The sequence below is a fragment of the Ranitomeya variabilis genome, chromosome 7 (genome assembly GCF_051348905.1).
Source record: "Ranitomeya variabilis isolate aRanVar5 chromosome 7, aRanVar5.hap1, whole genome shotgun sequence".
Taxonomy (NCBI): Eukaryota; Metazoa; Chordata; class Amphibia; order Anura; family Dendrobatidae; genus Ranitomeya; species Ranitomeya variabilis.
In genome coordinates, this window is record NC_135238.1 from 202,434,757 (window position 1) to 202,449,393 (window position 14,637).

At 40.9% G+C, this 14,637-nt stretch overlaps 1 protein-coding gene across 1 annotated transcript in view; it reads left to right on the plus strand.

Annotated features, from left to right (window-relative positions):
* The first annotated feature begins 3,570 nt into the window (after positions 1 to 3,570).
* The window catches only part of LOC143784436 (dynein axonemal heavy chain 11-like), a 248,080-nt gene continuing 237,013 nt past the window's right edge, over positions 3,571 to 14,637 (plus strand). The window contains exons 1-7 of the mRNA XM_077272673.1: positions 3,571 to 3,678; positions 6,107 to 6,245; positions 7,446 to 7,538; positions 10,918 to 11,112; positions 11,522 to 11,599; positions 13,093 to 13,225; positions 13,304 to 13,431. Of these exons, the coding sequence (XP_077128788.1) occupies positions 6,117 to 6,245; positions 7,446 to 7,538; positions 10,918 to 11,112; positions 11,522 to 11,599; positions 13,093 to 13,225; positions 13,304 to 13,431 (756 nt within the window). The 5' untranslated portion in view covers positions 3,571 to 3,678; positions 6,107 to 6,116. The remainder of the gene's footprint in view (positions 3,679 to 6,106; positions 6,246 to 7,445; positions 7,539 to 10,917; positions 11,113 to 11,521; positions 11,600 to 13,092; positions 13,226 to 13,303; positions 13,432 to 14,637) is intronic.

Sequence of the window (14,637 nt, forward strand, 5' to 3'; positions counted from 1 at the left end):
ATTTCTTCTTGCTCTGTTAGCACACACACCCAGTGTTCACTACTGAACACTGAAGGGCATGCAATGAAAGATTACGTCCTGACACCAGTGGCAGAGTCAGCATGTACTTTGTGGGCGCAGTTTGTACGGCCCCCGAAGGATGGTATAAACATCCAAATGGCCCTTGGCAGAAAAAAGATTCCCCACCCCTGTTTTAAAGACATACTGATAGGTAGTTTAGATTGTGAGCCCCTATGGGGACAGTGATGATAATGTATGTAAAACACTGTAATTACGTAAAGTGAGTAAAATAAATAAATATACTTAAGGATCTTTACTTTCTTAAATAGAGGAGTCCAACATCTGCGCAGTATATGGTTATCTTATTGACTTTAATGGTAACTGTGTAGTTCCTCCTGTGGTGACACTGCAGGAAATTCTGGGACCCTTAAAAAAAAAAAAATATATATATATATATATTTGACAACCCCTTTAAGTCTACTTCCATTGGTCAGATATAAGGCAGCTGAAGCTGTGTTGTCTTCCTAATGTTCTGTAACCTAACTGCAGGCTCACATATGGCTGTGAAAAAACAAAACGTCATTAACACCATGACCGGAATTAGACTTTGCATTCTCAAGCTCCTTGAAAATCTGATTAATTTATACTTATTTTGCAGGTCTCTAATGGCCAAGCCTTTACATGGCTGTCACAGCTGCGACATAGGTGGGATGAAGAAAAGAAGGAGTGTTATGTTAATATATGTGATGCTCAATTCCATTACTCCTATGAGTTTCTCGGCAACACTCCTCGACTTGTGATAACGCCGCTGACAGACAGGTTGATAATCCCAACTGTAATCCTTATTGCCATTGTTCGACACTGCTCATTATAGCAGCCGTTTAGTTGAGGTCTCCAACCATATTCTCAAAATGAAGTGAGTTTCTAGATGTTAAAGCAAACCTGTCAGCAGGACTTTGCTAAATAAACTACAGGAATTGTCATGTTGGCACTGTTACACTGATTAACATGATAAACGAGGTGAAGAAATCTGTCTTGTGGTTCTTGTGCAACAGTGTTAGAAATTTTCAGTTCATGGTCTGCCCGTGTTCCAGGGTGGTACTGTAGGCAGAGTCTTATCTTCCTGCTCTTAGCCAGAGAAACCACGGAAAGACCTGCCCACAGGCCGCCTCGTAGCACAAACATGTTCTTCATCATAGAGACCGAGAGAGAGAGACAGACTGTTTGTGCTTCGGGTGGCCTGTGGGCATGTCTTAAATTGGTTTCTCTGGCTCAGAGGAGGAAGATAGGCAGATACAGTCCTGCCCCGGAGCGATGTGACACCACCAACATGACAATGTCTGTAGTTTACTTAGCAAAATCCTGCTGACAGGTTTAGGTTTGCCTAAAAGAACAAAGAAAATAGCAATAAACTTACCTTGTCATGTGCTGTTTCCTTATTGTTGGCTCCAGGTGGTCTTCTGTACTTATGTTCACATTGTCATGATGTCTACATGACATCACATCATGTTTTGAAGGCAGCCAATGAAGGCCACTGCTATCATTTTCTGCCCACGCTGATGTCATGTCAAGTGGTGGCAACTGATCACAGGATGTGAGTCACATAGACATGAAATCATTGTGCACAGCTTATGCACAATATAAACTGATAGTGACCGGAGAGGTGCCCAAAATCACTAGGGTAAGTTTATTGCAGTTTGTTATACTGTTTTAGGCAAATTTTTAAAAATAATATGTCATTTACATTCTAATGTGTCATTACACTTAAAAGACCCTTTTAGCTAAGCCAGTAATTATAAAACAAGCTGCCCATGTAAACAATGTTGTCAATCACCTTATGAATGACCAAAACACTCATTCATTGGGTGATTTGATTTTTATGCCGGAATAAAAATCATCATTCTCGGCAGCACTTTGCCCAGTGTAAGCAGAAGATGTGCTGTCAATAGCGTTATGTGCCCCTGTTTGTCAGACTTCTTGAATAGGGTCTATTGGTGCCTGTTAATTTATTTTATTCCAGTTGCCCATTTACACTGGCGGATTTTTGGCCAGTAAAGAGCACCGATTGACTAATACTGCTGTTCTGTCCCTTTAGTTGTTCGCCAAACGACTTGAATATAGTCCATCGGCTCTTGTTACAGGCCTGAAATTAGCCAGGGGAAATGGGCCACTAGAAGAAAATAAATTGCACAGTGAATTATTTCTTTTTCGAATCGCAGATGCTACATCACTTTGACTCAGTCACTTCATCTGGCTATGAGCGGTGCCCTCTCAGGGCCTGCAGGAACAGGAAAGACGGAAACCACCAAAGATCTGGGTCGTGCTCTAGGCATTATGGTATATGTGTTTAACTGCTCTGAGCAAATGGACTATAAGGTGAGAAAAATAATATGACTATATTCTTATTAATTATTTATATTATAATTATCAATAATAATAATATTCACCCTATTAATCCACCTCTCTCCTCACTACTCCTCTGCCTCTCCGCTCTCCAGATCTCTTCATTGGCTCCCAATTTCCCAATGGATATAATTTCAACTACTAATGTTGACCTACAAAGCCGTCCATAATCTGTATCATGCATATATCTCCGAACTAATCTCCCGATATCTCCCCACACGTACTCTCCGGACCTCACAAGACCTCCTTCTCTCCTCCACATTCATACGTTACTCATCCAACCGCCTTGACTTCTCCCGAGTATTCACCATCCTTTGACATTCTGTGCCCCAACACATCTGATTGTCTCCCACATTCGGATTCTTCAGACAGAACTTGAAAACCCATCTCTTCAAGAAAGCTTACAACCTGCAATGACCACACTGCCACATCACCACCACCGAAGTTGCTGCAACCCCCCCAGCCAATCCATATACATTCCTCATCCTATTTCCTTTAAGACATCTCCTGAGTATCCCCCATCCTCTGGAATTCTGTGTCCCAACACGTCTGATTAACCACCACATTCGGAATTTTCAGATAGAACCTGAAAACCCATCTCTTCAAGGTTCAAGCTTACAACCTGCAAAGACCCCGCTACCTCCTAACCATCACCGGACCTGCCACAATCCCCCCTAACCTACTGTCTCCTTCCCTATTACCCGTTAATTGCTCTTTTTATGATTAATGTTATTTGCTATCGTTATTTGTTATGACTATTTGGTTTAGTCTTTAGGTAACATCTACAAAGGTCTATGCCAGACGGGTGTTTGGGGATGTTTTGATGAGTTTAACCGTATATCAGTCGAAGTATTATCAGTAATTGCTGTACAAGTCAAGGCAATTCAAGATGCAATCCGACACAACAAAAAAAGGTACATAAAGGAGTGTGAAGTAATAGTGTATTCATGTGTCTGACATTCAATAACACATTACTGCACAAAATAACAACCCATAAAATTGTTATTGTAATCTGTCAATACATCCAACATCGCTGTCAAAATAACTCCCCTACATATTAGATGAATTATTAAGATCAGCTTACATAATGTAACATGCTTTTGTTGTGTCTTCTATTCCTTAAAAAAAGTTATATAAAAACAATTTTATCATTTACAGGTTTCACTTTCTAGGAGAAACTATCGAGCTGAAAAGTACAGTTGGGATTTTTATCACTCTTAATCCAGGTTATGCCGGCAGAGCGGAGCTTCCAGAAAATGTCAAGGCTCTTTTTCGGTAAAGGCGCTGACCATGCTTATTATTGTGTACATAGCTTATATATGTAGTGCTACTCCCCCATACACGCCTTTCTTTAATTTTTAGCATCAGGTACTGTATGTTCACTCCGTAATTCCTTGTCCTTACTAATATTTGTCTCCAGCTACAAACAAGTGGGTGCAATGGTAATAGTTAGGCAAAAGCTCTGGGTAGAGAAGTGTAAAATGGGGGGAAACATAATGGGAATTTGTTAGCAGGTTTTTACTATTTAATCTGAGAGTAATATAATATAAGGGAAGAGACCCTGATTCCAGCAACATATCACTTATTAGGCTATGTGCTGTATTTTCTTTACAATCAGTGTTTTATCAGCAGGAGATTATCACTGCCAGACTAGGTCTCATGTGCAAGTCAGCCCAGCTAATCTATGTAGTTCTGCCCCACCACTAATTTTCAACAGAACTGAAACAGCCGCACTCACAGGTCAATGCAAATAATAGTCAATTTATTTTGTTCACGGTATTCACCACACTATAAAGTATTACATTAGATGATAATTAAAAAAGTGACATTGAACGTTTCGACCCAATCTTCATTATTTCTCAAGCATAGCTATGGGGTTAAGACCTTGAAGTTCATTGCAGGGGAAAATATCCTTCTGGTGGTGTCAGACCATGTGGCTCATTGCCAAGCGATTGCGGTGTGGCTCTGTGCTTGTGTGGTGTCAACAAGACGCATGGTCTGACACCACCAGAAGGATATTTTCCTCTACAATGAACTCCAGGATCTTAATCTTCTGGTTTTTCATATTTAGCAGGCACTTGAATTGCTTGTAGATCGGTGGGGGTCTGGGTCCTGAGATCACACAATAACCCCCCTAGAAGTATAAAACTCCGCAGACAGGAGCACAGAGCTCCTGTCTGAGGACACACCTAGACCAGAGTATGGATTCAACAGAAAGTATAGACTCCATAGCCTATGGTTTCCATTGAATCCATACTGTGGTCTTTGTACACTCCTGTCTGCTGAGCTGTGGTGGTCTCTTGTGTGATGTGTGGGGGTCTCAGGACTCGGTACCCCACCAACTGCAGGCAATTCAAGTGCTTGCAAAATACAAAAATTCAGGAAGAAAGCAGAGTTTACTCTTTGGCCAAGTGGACACGTTTAGTATTTGGTCAGTATTTTACATTATTATTATTATTTATTATTATAGCGCCATTTATTCCATGGCGCTTTACATGGGAGGAGGGGTATACATAATAAAAACAGGTATAATAATCTTGAACAATACAAGTCACGACTGGTACAGGAGGAGAGAGGAACCTGCCCGTGAGGGCTCACAGTCTACAAGGGATGGGTGAGGATACAGTAGGTGAGGGTAGAGCTGGTTGTGCAGCGGTTTGGTTGATCGGTGGTTACTGCAGGTTGTAGGCTTGTCGGAAGAGGTGGGTCTTCAGGTTCTTTTTGAAGATTTCGATGGTAGGCGAGAGTCTGATCTGATGTGTTGTGGTAGAGGGTTCCAGAGTAGGGGGGATACGCGAGAGAAATCTTGTATACGATTGTGGGAAGAGGAGATAAGAGGGGAGTAGAGAAGGAGATCTTGTGAGGATCGGAGGTGGCGTGCAGGAAAGTACCGGGAGACGAGGTCACAGATGTATGGAGGAGACAGGTTGTGGATGGCTTTGTATTACATCAGTATTTGTAGCCAAAACCAGGAGTGGGTGATAAATACAGAAGTGGTGACGTGTTTCTATTATACTTTTCCTCTAATTGTTCCACTCCTGGTTTTGGCTACAAATACTGAGGTAAAATACTGACCAAATACTGAACGTGTGAACATGGCCTAATAATGTGAACATGGCCAAAGAGTAACTCTACTTTCTTCCTGAATCTTTGTATTTTGTATGTGGCCTTTAAGTAAAAATAAATGTCCTCAATAGTTGTAATATCGTAAAAAAAAAAAAACGGAAATTGATATAGAAAGCATATTAGAAACTTGTATAATTTTTTATTGCTCAATGAACAACATTTATTTGTTAAAACTGGAAAGTTTCCCTATAAGGCCGGAGACACACTGGTGCGAGATACGGCCGAGTCTCGCTGGTTAAAAGCAAGCTGTGGCACCTGCATTCCGGAGCGGAGCGTGCAGCTGCATAGCAATACATGGAGCTGTACGCTCCGCTCCGGAGTGCCGGTGCCACAGCTTGCTTTTAACCAGCGAGACTCGGCCGTATCTCGCACCAGTGTGTCTCCGGCCTAAGAGGAAGTCTACATTTCAATGAGAACAACTGTGCACATTTCATGATATTCCATTATTATTACTGCTTTTCCAATCCTTTTCCTTGCAGTCCTTTGGCACTATACTATTGGACAATAAGAGACGCAGATACATTTTTATCTATCTTATTGTGAAGCATTTCTCTAGTTTTCTGTTTCCTCCTTACAGTCCATGTGCGATGGTCATTCCGGATTTTGAGCTAATATGTGAAATAATGTTGGTGGCGGAAGGATTTGTTGATGCGCGGATGCTGTCAAGAAAGTTCATCAGTCTGTATACTCTGTGCCGCCAACTCCTCTCCAAACAGGTAAGAACAATAGATTTGGAATTACGGTGGAACATCATTTTTCCTGTGTCTGACCAAACTCCCGGATGTCCTCTCTGTATACTATTCCGTCTGTCTATTCTGTACTGAGATTCCTCCCTGTTGGGAACTGTAGCCTGACAGTTTCCTCAGTAACACCTTGCAGATTTGACGCGTTTCTGTTCCTTTAGGCTGCCGTCACACTAACAGTATTTGGTCAGTATTTTACCTCAGTATTTGTAAGCCAAAACCAGGAGAGGAACAATCAGAGAAAAGGAAAATAGAAACACATGCACCACTTCTGTATTTATCACCCACTGCTGGTTTTGGCTACAAATACTGAGGTAAAATACTGACCAAATACTGTTAGTGTGACGGCAGCCTTATTATGAGCAGATTTGTCACAAAACCTGAACGGTTTCCTGATGCTAGAAAAGTGAATGAGAATCCTGAAGCCTCATGCACACGCTGCTTATTTGTGACTTGCAGATTTGGTGCAGATTTAAATCCGCAGCATGCCAAGTCTTTCAGCACTTTTGATGTAGATTTCACTCATGCTAAGGAGTGGGGAAAAATCTACACCAAAAACGCAAAAAAACCCCACAAAGATGAGATAAAAACTCTCCTATTTTAAGCAGTATTTTTACTACCAAGGAATGCAGAAATGGTTCCGAAATTTTTGCACCAAGTAGTTTGTGTGCACATACCATTAGGCCAAGTTCACGTGTTGCTTTTTTTGTTGTTTTTTTTTTCTGCAGCCAAAATCTGATCTCTTGGCAGTAAAAATAAAAGCTGCAGGCAAACCATGTTTTGTTGCTTTCTTTGCTGCTTTTTTGCATTTACTCATTGCTTTGTATGGGTTAAGAAACACTGCAAAAACACTGAAAGAACTGACATGCTGCAGTTTTAAAAAAGTGCAGCAGTTTTCTAGTTCATTCAGGAAAAAAAAATAATTGTGCGCATGGGATTTCTGAATTTCACAGCTTTTGCTGGTGCTGCAAGAAGCAGCTTTTAAGTTGCATAAAAAACCGCAACATGTGAACATAGCCTTGAATTGCTCCTTAAAATGTATCGGTATCACATTTTTTAGCTACCTACAGAATCTACTTTTTTATCCTTCCTGGTGCTAGAATTTATATATCTTTGTCATAAAATAAAGTTGTGTTGATTGTGTAATTGCGCCTGTTGTACACTGTCCTGCAGGACCATTACGACTGGGGTCTAAGAGCAATAAAGTCTGTGTTAGTGGTGGCTGGATCGCTGAAACGGGAGGACAGGAGTCGGCCAGAAGACCAGGTGGGTTTTTTTGTTATTTTAGGATTAAAGTTATCATCAGAAGTTAAAGGTGTTTCCTGAGACCCACCTTCAGGGGAGCAAAGGATTGAGCATACTGAAGCAGAACATGCCCAATCATTATTTTCCCCAGTAATAGAAATTGGGAGAGAACCAGATTGCTCTCATGCACATTTGTTTTTTGCCTGTTACCATTGATGCCATACGTTGAACATGGTCAACTATATATACTTTATGACAATATAATAGGTGAACAAAAGTCTCCATAGGTTGGTCAAATCCATATGTAACCCATCTGAATAATCTCTCTTTTCTTCTTTTTATTTTTATATAGCGCTAACATATTCTGCAGCGCTTTACAGTTTTGCACACATTATCATCGCTGTCCCCAATGGGGTTCACAATCTAAATTCCCTATCAGTATGTCTTTGGAATGTGGGAGGAAACCCACGCAAACACGAGGAGAACATACAAACTCCTTGCCGATGTTGTCCTTGGTGGGATTAGAACCCAGGACTCCAGCGCTGCAAGGCTAACCACTGAGCCACCGTGCTGCCCTATAAATACTATACTATAAGTATGAATAAGTATTTATATGGCAAGAATAAGACATTACTGTACATGGTCGGTGTTGAAATTTTACTTACCTTATAACCTCAATTATTTCTTCATTTTTCTTTTCAATTTTTTTTTAAATTTCACATTTTTGTATATATAATTTTGAGCTTGAATATTATAATTCATTCTGATGCACTAATATTCATACCATATGGGCTTATGTTAATACATATAGAAGCAGGAGATGATGTTTTTCCAGGTTCATTATGTTATTATTAAAGTGGATCTGCCACCAGATTTCACAACACAAAATGTATACATTGATAAAAAAGATCCCTTACACGTGATAACGATGCTGTGTTTATTTTAATAATGTATGTCAAAATGGCCGTATAATCCTTTATGAAAGTTTATTTCATCCCTATGCCCACCTAGCCCCATGAATAGCTCCTCAGTGTACCTCCTCCCTGCTGCTACTGAGATCTCAGTTCGCTTAGTACAAGCTGCAGCTGTCAGTCAGTCTGGGTGGGCAGAAACTGAATACACCTGGACTCATGAGCTCTCTCAATCTTTAGCTGGACTCATAAAATATTCATCTTAAAGGGGTTGTCCAGACAACCCCTTCTTAATCACTATGTTCCCCCCTTATAGAATAATAGCAGCTATGCCCACCTCCAGTGGGGGCACCGTTTCAGCAGTGTTGGCACTGTCTCTCCTGGGGCTCACATGACATAACAATGTCAGAGCTGTGGCTGCTCTATCGCTTCCTTAGGCTGGTTTCACACTTCCAGATATTTACGGTACCGGAAAAATCGGTACCGGAGATATCCATGTCTGTGCGTCCGTGTGCTCACATAGTACATCTGTGTGCCACACGTGTGCCAGGAAGCATCAGGACCACATGTACGGCGCTGGGAAGCAGCGCTACAGTAAGCACTGTTCCCCTGCTTGTGGTGCTGAAGCCAGCTGTCATCCCTTCTCCCCTGCTCGGCCAAAAGCAGTGCGAGCAGGGGAGAAGAAATGAAAGAAAAACCGAAGTGGGGTCCCCCCTACATTTTCCAACCAACCCAGCAAAACTCACACCTCACACTTAATGTCACCTTTCAATAGGAAGGTGACATTAACTCCTTATTACCCCATATGCCAATGCCACAGGGCAGTGGGAAGAACCAGGCAAAGCTTCAGAATTGGTGCATCTAATAGATGCACCTTTTCTGGGCAGCTGTGGACTGCTGTTTTAAGGCTCGGGGGGGGGGGGGGCCATATCCATGGCCCCTTACCAGCCTGAGAATAACAGCCGCACCTGTGAGTTTTGTCGGGTTGGTTGGAAAATATAGTAGGGACCCCACATCGGTTTTTCTTTCATCCCTCCTCCCCTGCTCACGCTGCTTTCTGCCAAGCAGGGGAGAAGCGATGACAGCCGGCTTCAGCACCACACGCAGGGTGACAGCAGCTTACAGTAGTGCTATTTCTCCCGTGGCCGTCCATACGCACGGAGGACAGTGTGCAAGGTTCTCCGTGTGCACGTGTACGGGCTGCCGGTAAAAATCAGACATGTCTCCGTGTTTTGCACACGGACACACGGTCCGTTAAAACCCGCTGACGGGTGTCAGTGTCTCCGGTACGTGAGAAAACTGTCACTACACGTACTGGAGGCACTGACATGTGAAACCGGCCTTAGGATGTCTGAATTATCCGAAGGAGGGGACAATGAAGCAGCCGCTGATTGACTGCAGGGCTCACGTGACATAACAATGTCATACAAGCCCGGGGAGAGCCAGTGCCGACATCAGAGGTGAGTATACTTATTATTATTTATTAAAGGGGGGAACTTAGTAATTGAGAAGAGTTTGCCCGAGTAGTGGACAACCCTTTTAATATATTTAATATACTGTCACTATGGATTTTCATAGGGAGTACACCATCCTCATCAGGTCCAAGAAATCAATTTAATAAATAATACAATTTACATTGTGAAATCTGGTGACAGATCTGATTTAATAACAATTGAAATGGGATAGTCACTGCATATTATACGTTCACCTATACTATAGCTGCACATTAAAGCTAATGTAACAGTTCCATGAGGAACTGAAATGCTGCACTTTGTTATGGGTGAATAAACTACAGGCACCCATTTTGACCTGGATCATTGAAATGCTGCCATTTTTGCTGACTATTAGGCTAAGGGCAGACGAGCGCATTTTTTGTCATCCGAGAAAATCGGATCAATTATACAAATCACAGTGGGATCATAGTGTGATCAAATTCTCTCAGATAAGGAGAAGATGGAACAATAAATGTCTCCAACTTCTCCATTCTGTCAGACCATAGAAATCTGACTGCGCTCATATGTCATCTGAGTGCAGTCCAATGTTTTCCACGCACTTATTGACTTGCATGGCCGAGTGTGATTTGAATATATCCTTGGATCCTATGACGGTTATGGCGCTACCACTTTCCTGCTTTCAGCTACATAATATAACCACACATACATTACTGACACATATCGCTGAGGATTCCTATGATTTATCAATAATAGTAAACACAATGACCTTGATGACATAGGCTAATAATGCGTCTGTTTTATTTGATGTGTATTTTTTATGCATGGTAAATATATTACATATAAATACATTAGGAATTATTTCACACAATGAAATAGTTACAAGGCGATCCGCTGCACAGAAGAAACAGCTTGAGACTAACAGGCCATATGCATCCTAATTGTCCGAGGACGACTTTGCCATAACATTTGCTCGCTTTATGCCTTGTGTTATGCCCTGTTATCCCTGCGTATAATTATGGTGTTGTTCCTTCGTAGGTTTTGATGAGAGCCCTCAGGGACTTCAATCTTCCTAAGATAGTAACCAACGATGTTACAATCTTTCTGGGCCTCATCAGTGACTTGTTTCCATCGCTGGAAGTGCCCAGGAAGAGGGACGTGAAGTTGGAGCAGATGGTCCGCCAGTCCATTGCCGAGCTGCACCTGCAGCCGGAGGAGAACTTTATCCTGAAGGTGGAAATAATGGCTTTCTGCTTAGTGTATTGTACGCTGTAAATGGGCTGGTTGGAGGCAATGATGGTCACCGGGGTTTGATGCTCACGGTATTCAGCGTCTGGCTAATGCTGCTAATAGCTCAAGTAATAAACAAAACCATCCGACACTTTTTTTTTTTAAATTCAAGATTATTATAATACAATGTATTGGGAAGCAATTCTCCAATGTCAGGCTGCTGTATAGCAAAGGAAATCTCTCAAGAATAGTAGATTTTTTTTTATGTAGATTACCAAGTCTTTCATATTAACTTTTTATCTAAAGAAAATAAATACAATTTTATTGCGTAAAAAAAGAGGAAGATTTCAACCTGTAGAATATTCAACTCCTGCTTTGTAATGGCTGTGTCATTTTTACTGTTTTCGCTCAGATCTCCCAGTTGGAGGATCTGCTGGAGGTCCGTCATTCTGTGTTTGTTGTTGGGAACGCAGGAACAGGCAAGAGCACGGTGTGTGGAAATATTGGCAAGAAAGTACAAGAGCATGAAATATGCCTGCTATTGTTCCGGAGTGTAAAAATAAAATATCAAATGTCTATGACACTTAGCAAGATATTATGTCTCCCATTTCTCATGTGATCCAAATCCCTCCAATGCATTTATGTGTCTGTCTATATATCTACAGTATCTATCTATCTATCTATCTATCTATCTATCTATCTATCTATCTATCTATCTATCCATCTATCTATTATCTATCATCTATCTATCTATCTATCTATCTATCTATCTATCATCTATCTCACTATCTATCTATCTATCTATCTATCTATCTATCTATCTATCTATCATGTATCTATCTATCTCTCTCATATCTATCTATCTATCTATCTATCTATCTATCTATCTATCTATCTATCTATCTATTATCTATCTATCTATCTACCTCACTATCTATCTATCTATCTATCTATCTATCTATCTATCTATCTATCTATCTCACTATCTACCTATTTATCTATCTATCTATTTACCTATCTATTTATCTATCTATCTCACTATCTATCGGTCTCATTATCTATCTATCTATTATCTCTCGATCTCTCTATCTATCTCACTATCTATCGGTCTCATTATCTATCTATCTATTATCTCTCGATCTCTCTATCTGTCTCACTATCTATCTATCTGTCTGTCACCATTTATAATTTTGTAAAGTGGAGTGCTGTTTTCATTTTTTTCGTTATATTGAGGATTGGTCTTTACCTGGAAGACTTGACACCCGTTTTTATTTCATTTTACTTCTTTCTTTCTTTCTTTCTTTCTTTCTTTCTTTCTTTCTTTCTTTCTTTCTTTCTTTCTTTCTTTCTTTCTTTCTTTCTTTCTTTCTTTCTTTCTCGTAAATAGCATATCCCTAATGTAATATAATCAAGTGCATCATATTGGAAATTCCTCATGGGCGTGCAGGTTATCAGAATGATCAAGCAATTAAAAGAACATTTGAAACAATTAATTATAATATAATCTAATTATTATATTAAGTATTTCCCTTTTGTGCACTTACAATAGTCTTTTATTCCTCCACAAACAGTGCAACTCTTGTCCATGTGCAATACATAGTATTGCAACTGAATAAAAGGATCTGCAATACCAAGCATTGCCCATGGACCAGAGTGGCTCGGTTTCTGAATCCAAAGTTTAATATCAAAGCAGATCAGTCATCAGATTTCATAATGCAGACAGCGTTATTAAATAACTTTCTTATACCTGATGAGACTGATGTACTTACTTAATTTGAAAAAATCCATATTAGAATGGTGGTATAATTCTTCTTTAAAGTTTTCCTCCCTGATAATAAAGTGAGCATTTTATGAGCATTGCTGTGATATTATATGTACTTTTTTTTTTGTTTCCATATTTGATATTTTTATCACTGCATCTGATATATGACCTCTTTTATCTTTATGACATGTTGTTTATTATGAAGTCCATGTCTTTCCCAGATCCTTAAGACTTTACACAGGACGTATTACAATATGAAGCTAAAGCCCATCTGGCATGATATTAACCCTAAAGCCGTGACCACTGATGAGCTCTTTGGATTCCTTCATCCTTCAACCAGGGAGTGGAAAGATGGTAATTGTTCTACCCTTAGGGCTGGCTGCTGCGGGGCTCTGTAGCTGCACAGGGCCTTATCATAGGTTGTGTTTTTAGGGCTGTTTTCTTTTACAATGAGAGAACTCTTCATCAACCCTCACGACGGCCCAAAGTGGATTGTCCTGGATGGAGACATTGATCCGATGTGGATTGAATCTTTGAACACCGTCATGGATGATAATAAGGTGTGTGATCCTCCTAGTGATGTCACGTAGCTGTCACACGATGCCTCCTCCATGAAAGGAGGATCACTCTGATGTTCATAGGGACCAGTAGATGCAATTCTGCAAGTTTTACACTCCAAAATAATTCAATAATTATCTAATTAATGAGACAGGAACACAAAATATTAAGGCTGGTTTCACAGTTGCGGACGAGGGCTTTGCCGAGGACTGAGTAGTTCCTTCGTGAAGCCCCGCCCAATGCTGCGCCTCTTCCTTCAGCTCCGCCTACATTTGCATGCGTCCTGCGTACCCTATCCTTAACATTGGGTACGCAGGCCATGCGGATGTATGAGGATGCCTCCGCTTGCGTCGTCTTGACGCTGCGCTGACCTGCGTCAAACGCAACATGTTAGGATTTTGTTGCTTTCGGCACAGCTTCAAAATGACGCATGCGTAGGCATCCGCATACATCCGCATGGCCTGCATACCCAATGTTAAAGATAGGGTACGCAGGACGCATGCAGATGTATGCGGAGCTGAAGGAAGAGGCGTGGCAGTGGTCGGGGCTTCACGGAGGAAGAAGGCGGTCATCCGCAGCCCTGCAGAACGCTAGCGTAAAGCTAGCCTAATTTAGCTAATTAGTAATGAGCTCTCACACCATGCAGAATATTGGCTCTAGGCCTAGTGTCCCGCCTTGTCTGCCACGCCATACTGAGCGATCTAGGCAGCCATATTACACTTAGCAATTATCCTACTGTATTTAAAGAATTGTTCCCATCTTCATAGTTGAGTATTTTTGGATCGTGCTTGTAAATACAAGCAATTTTGCAATTTACTGCTTATTAAATATTTCAGCCATTCTTGAGATATTAACACTTTTCTTGTAGCTTAAAAGCGAAACAGCAGAAGTGGTCGGTCTCCTAGGCAACGAGCTGTAAACAAAATGGCTGCAAATTTCAATAGGCTGTAAGCTGCAAAAGTCGAGCACTATCCGATAATATCCATATATGAAGATAGGAATAACTTTTTAACAGAACCTGTGAACTTTACTCGCCGGATGTCGTACAGTTGCCTAGTTTGCAGTTGCATCTCGTTACGCCTGATGTCAAGTTAGAAAGGGGAGTGTAATATTGGAGAGAAACTGTGTCATCTCTCCTGATCCATAACATTTAGTAAATGATTGCATTCCTCATAAAATCACGGTTCGGAAGCATCTTTTGTGCCATT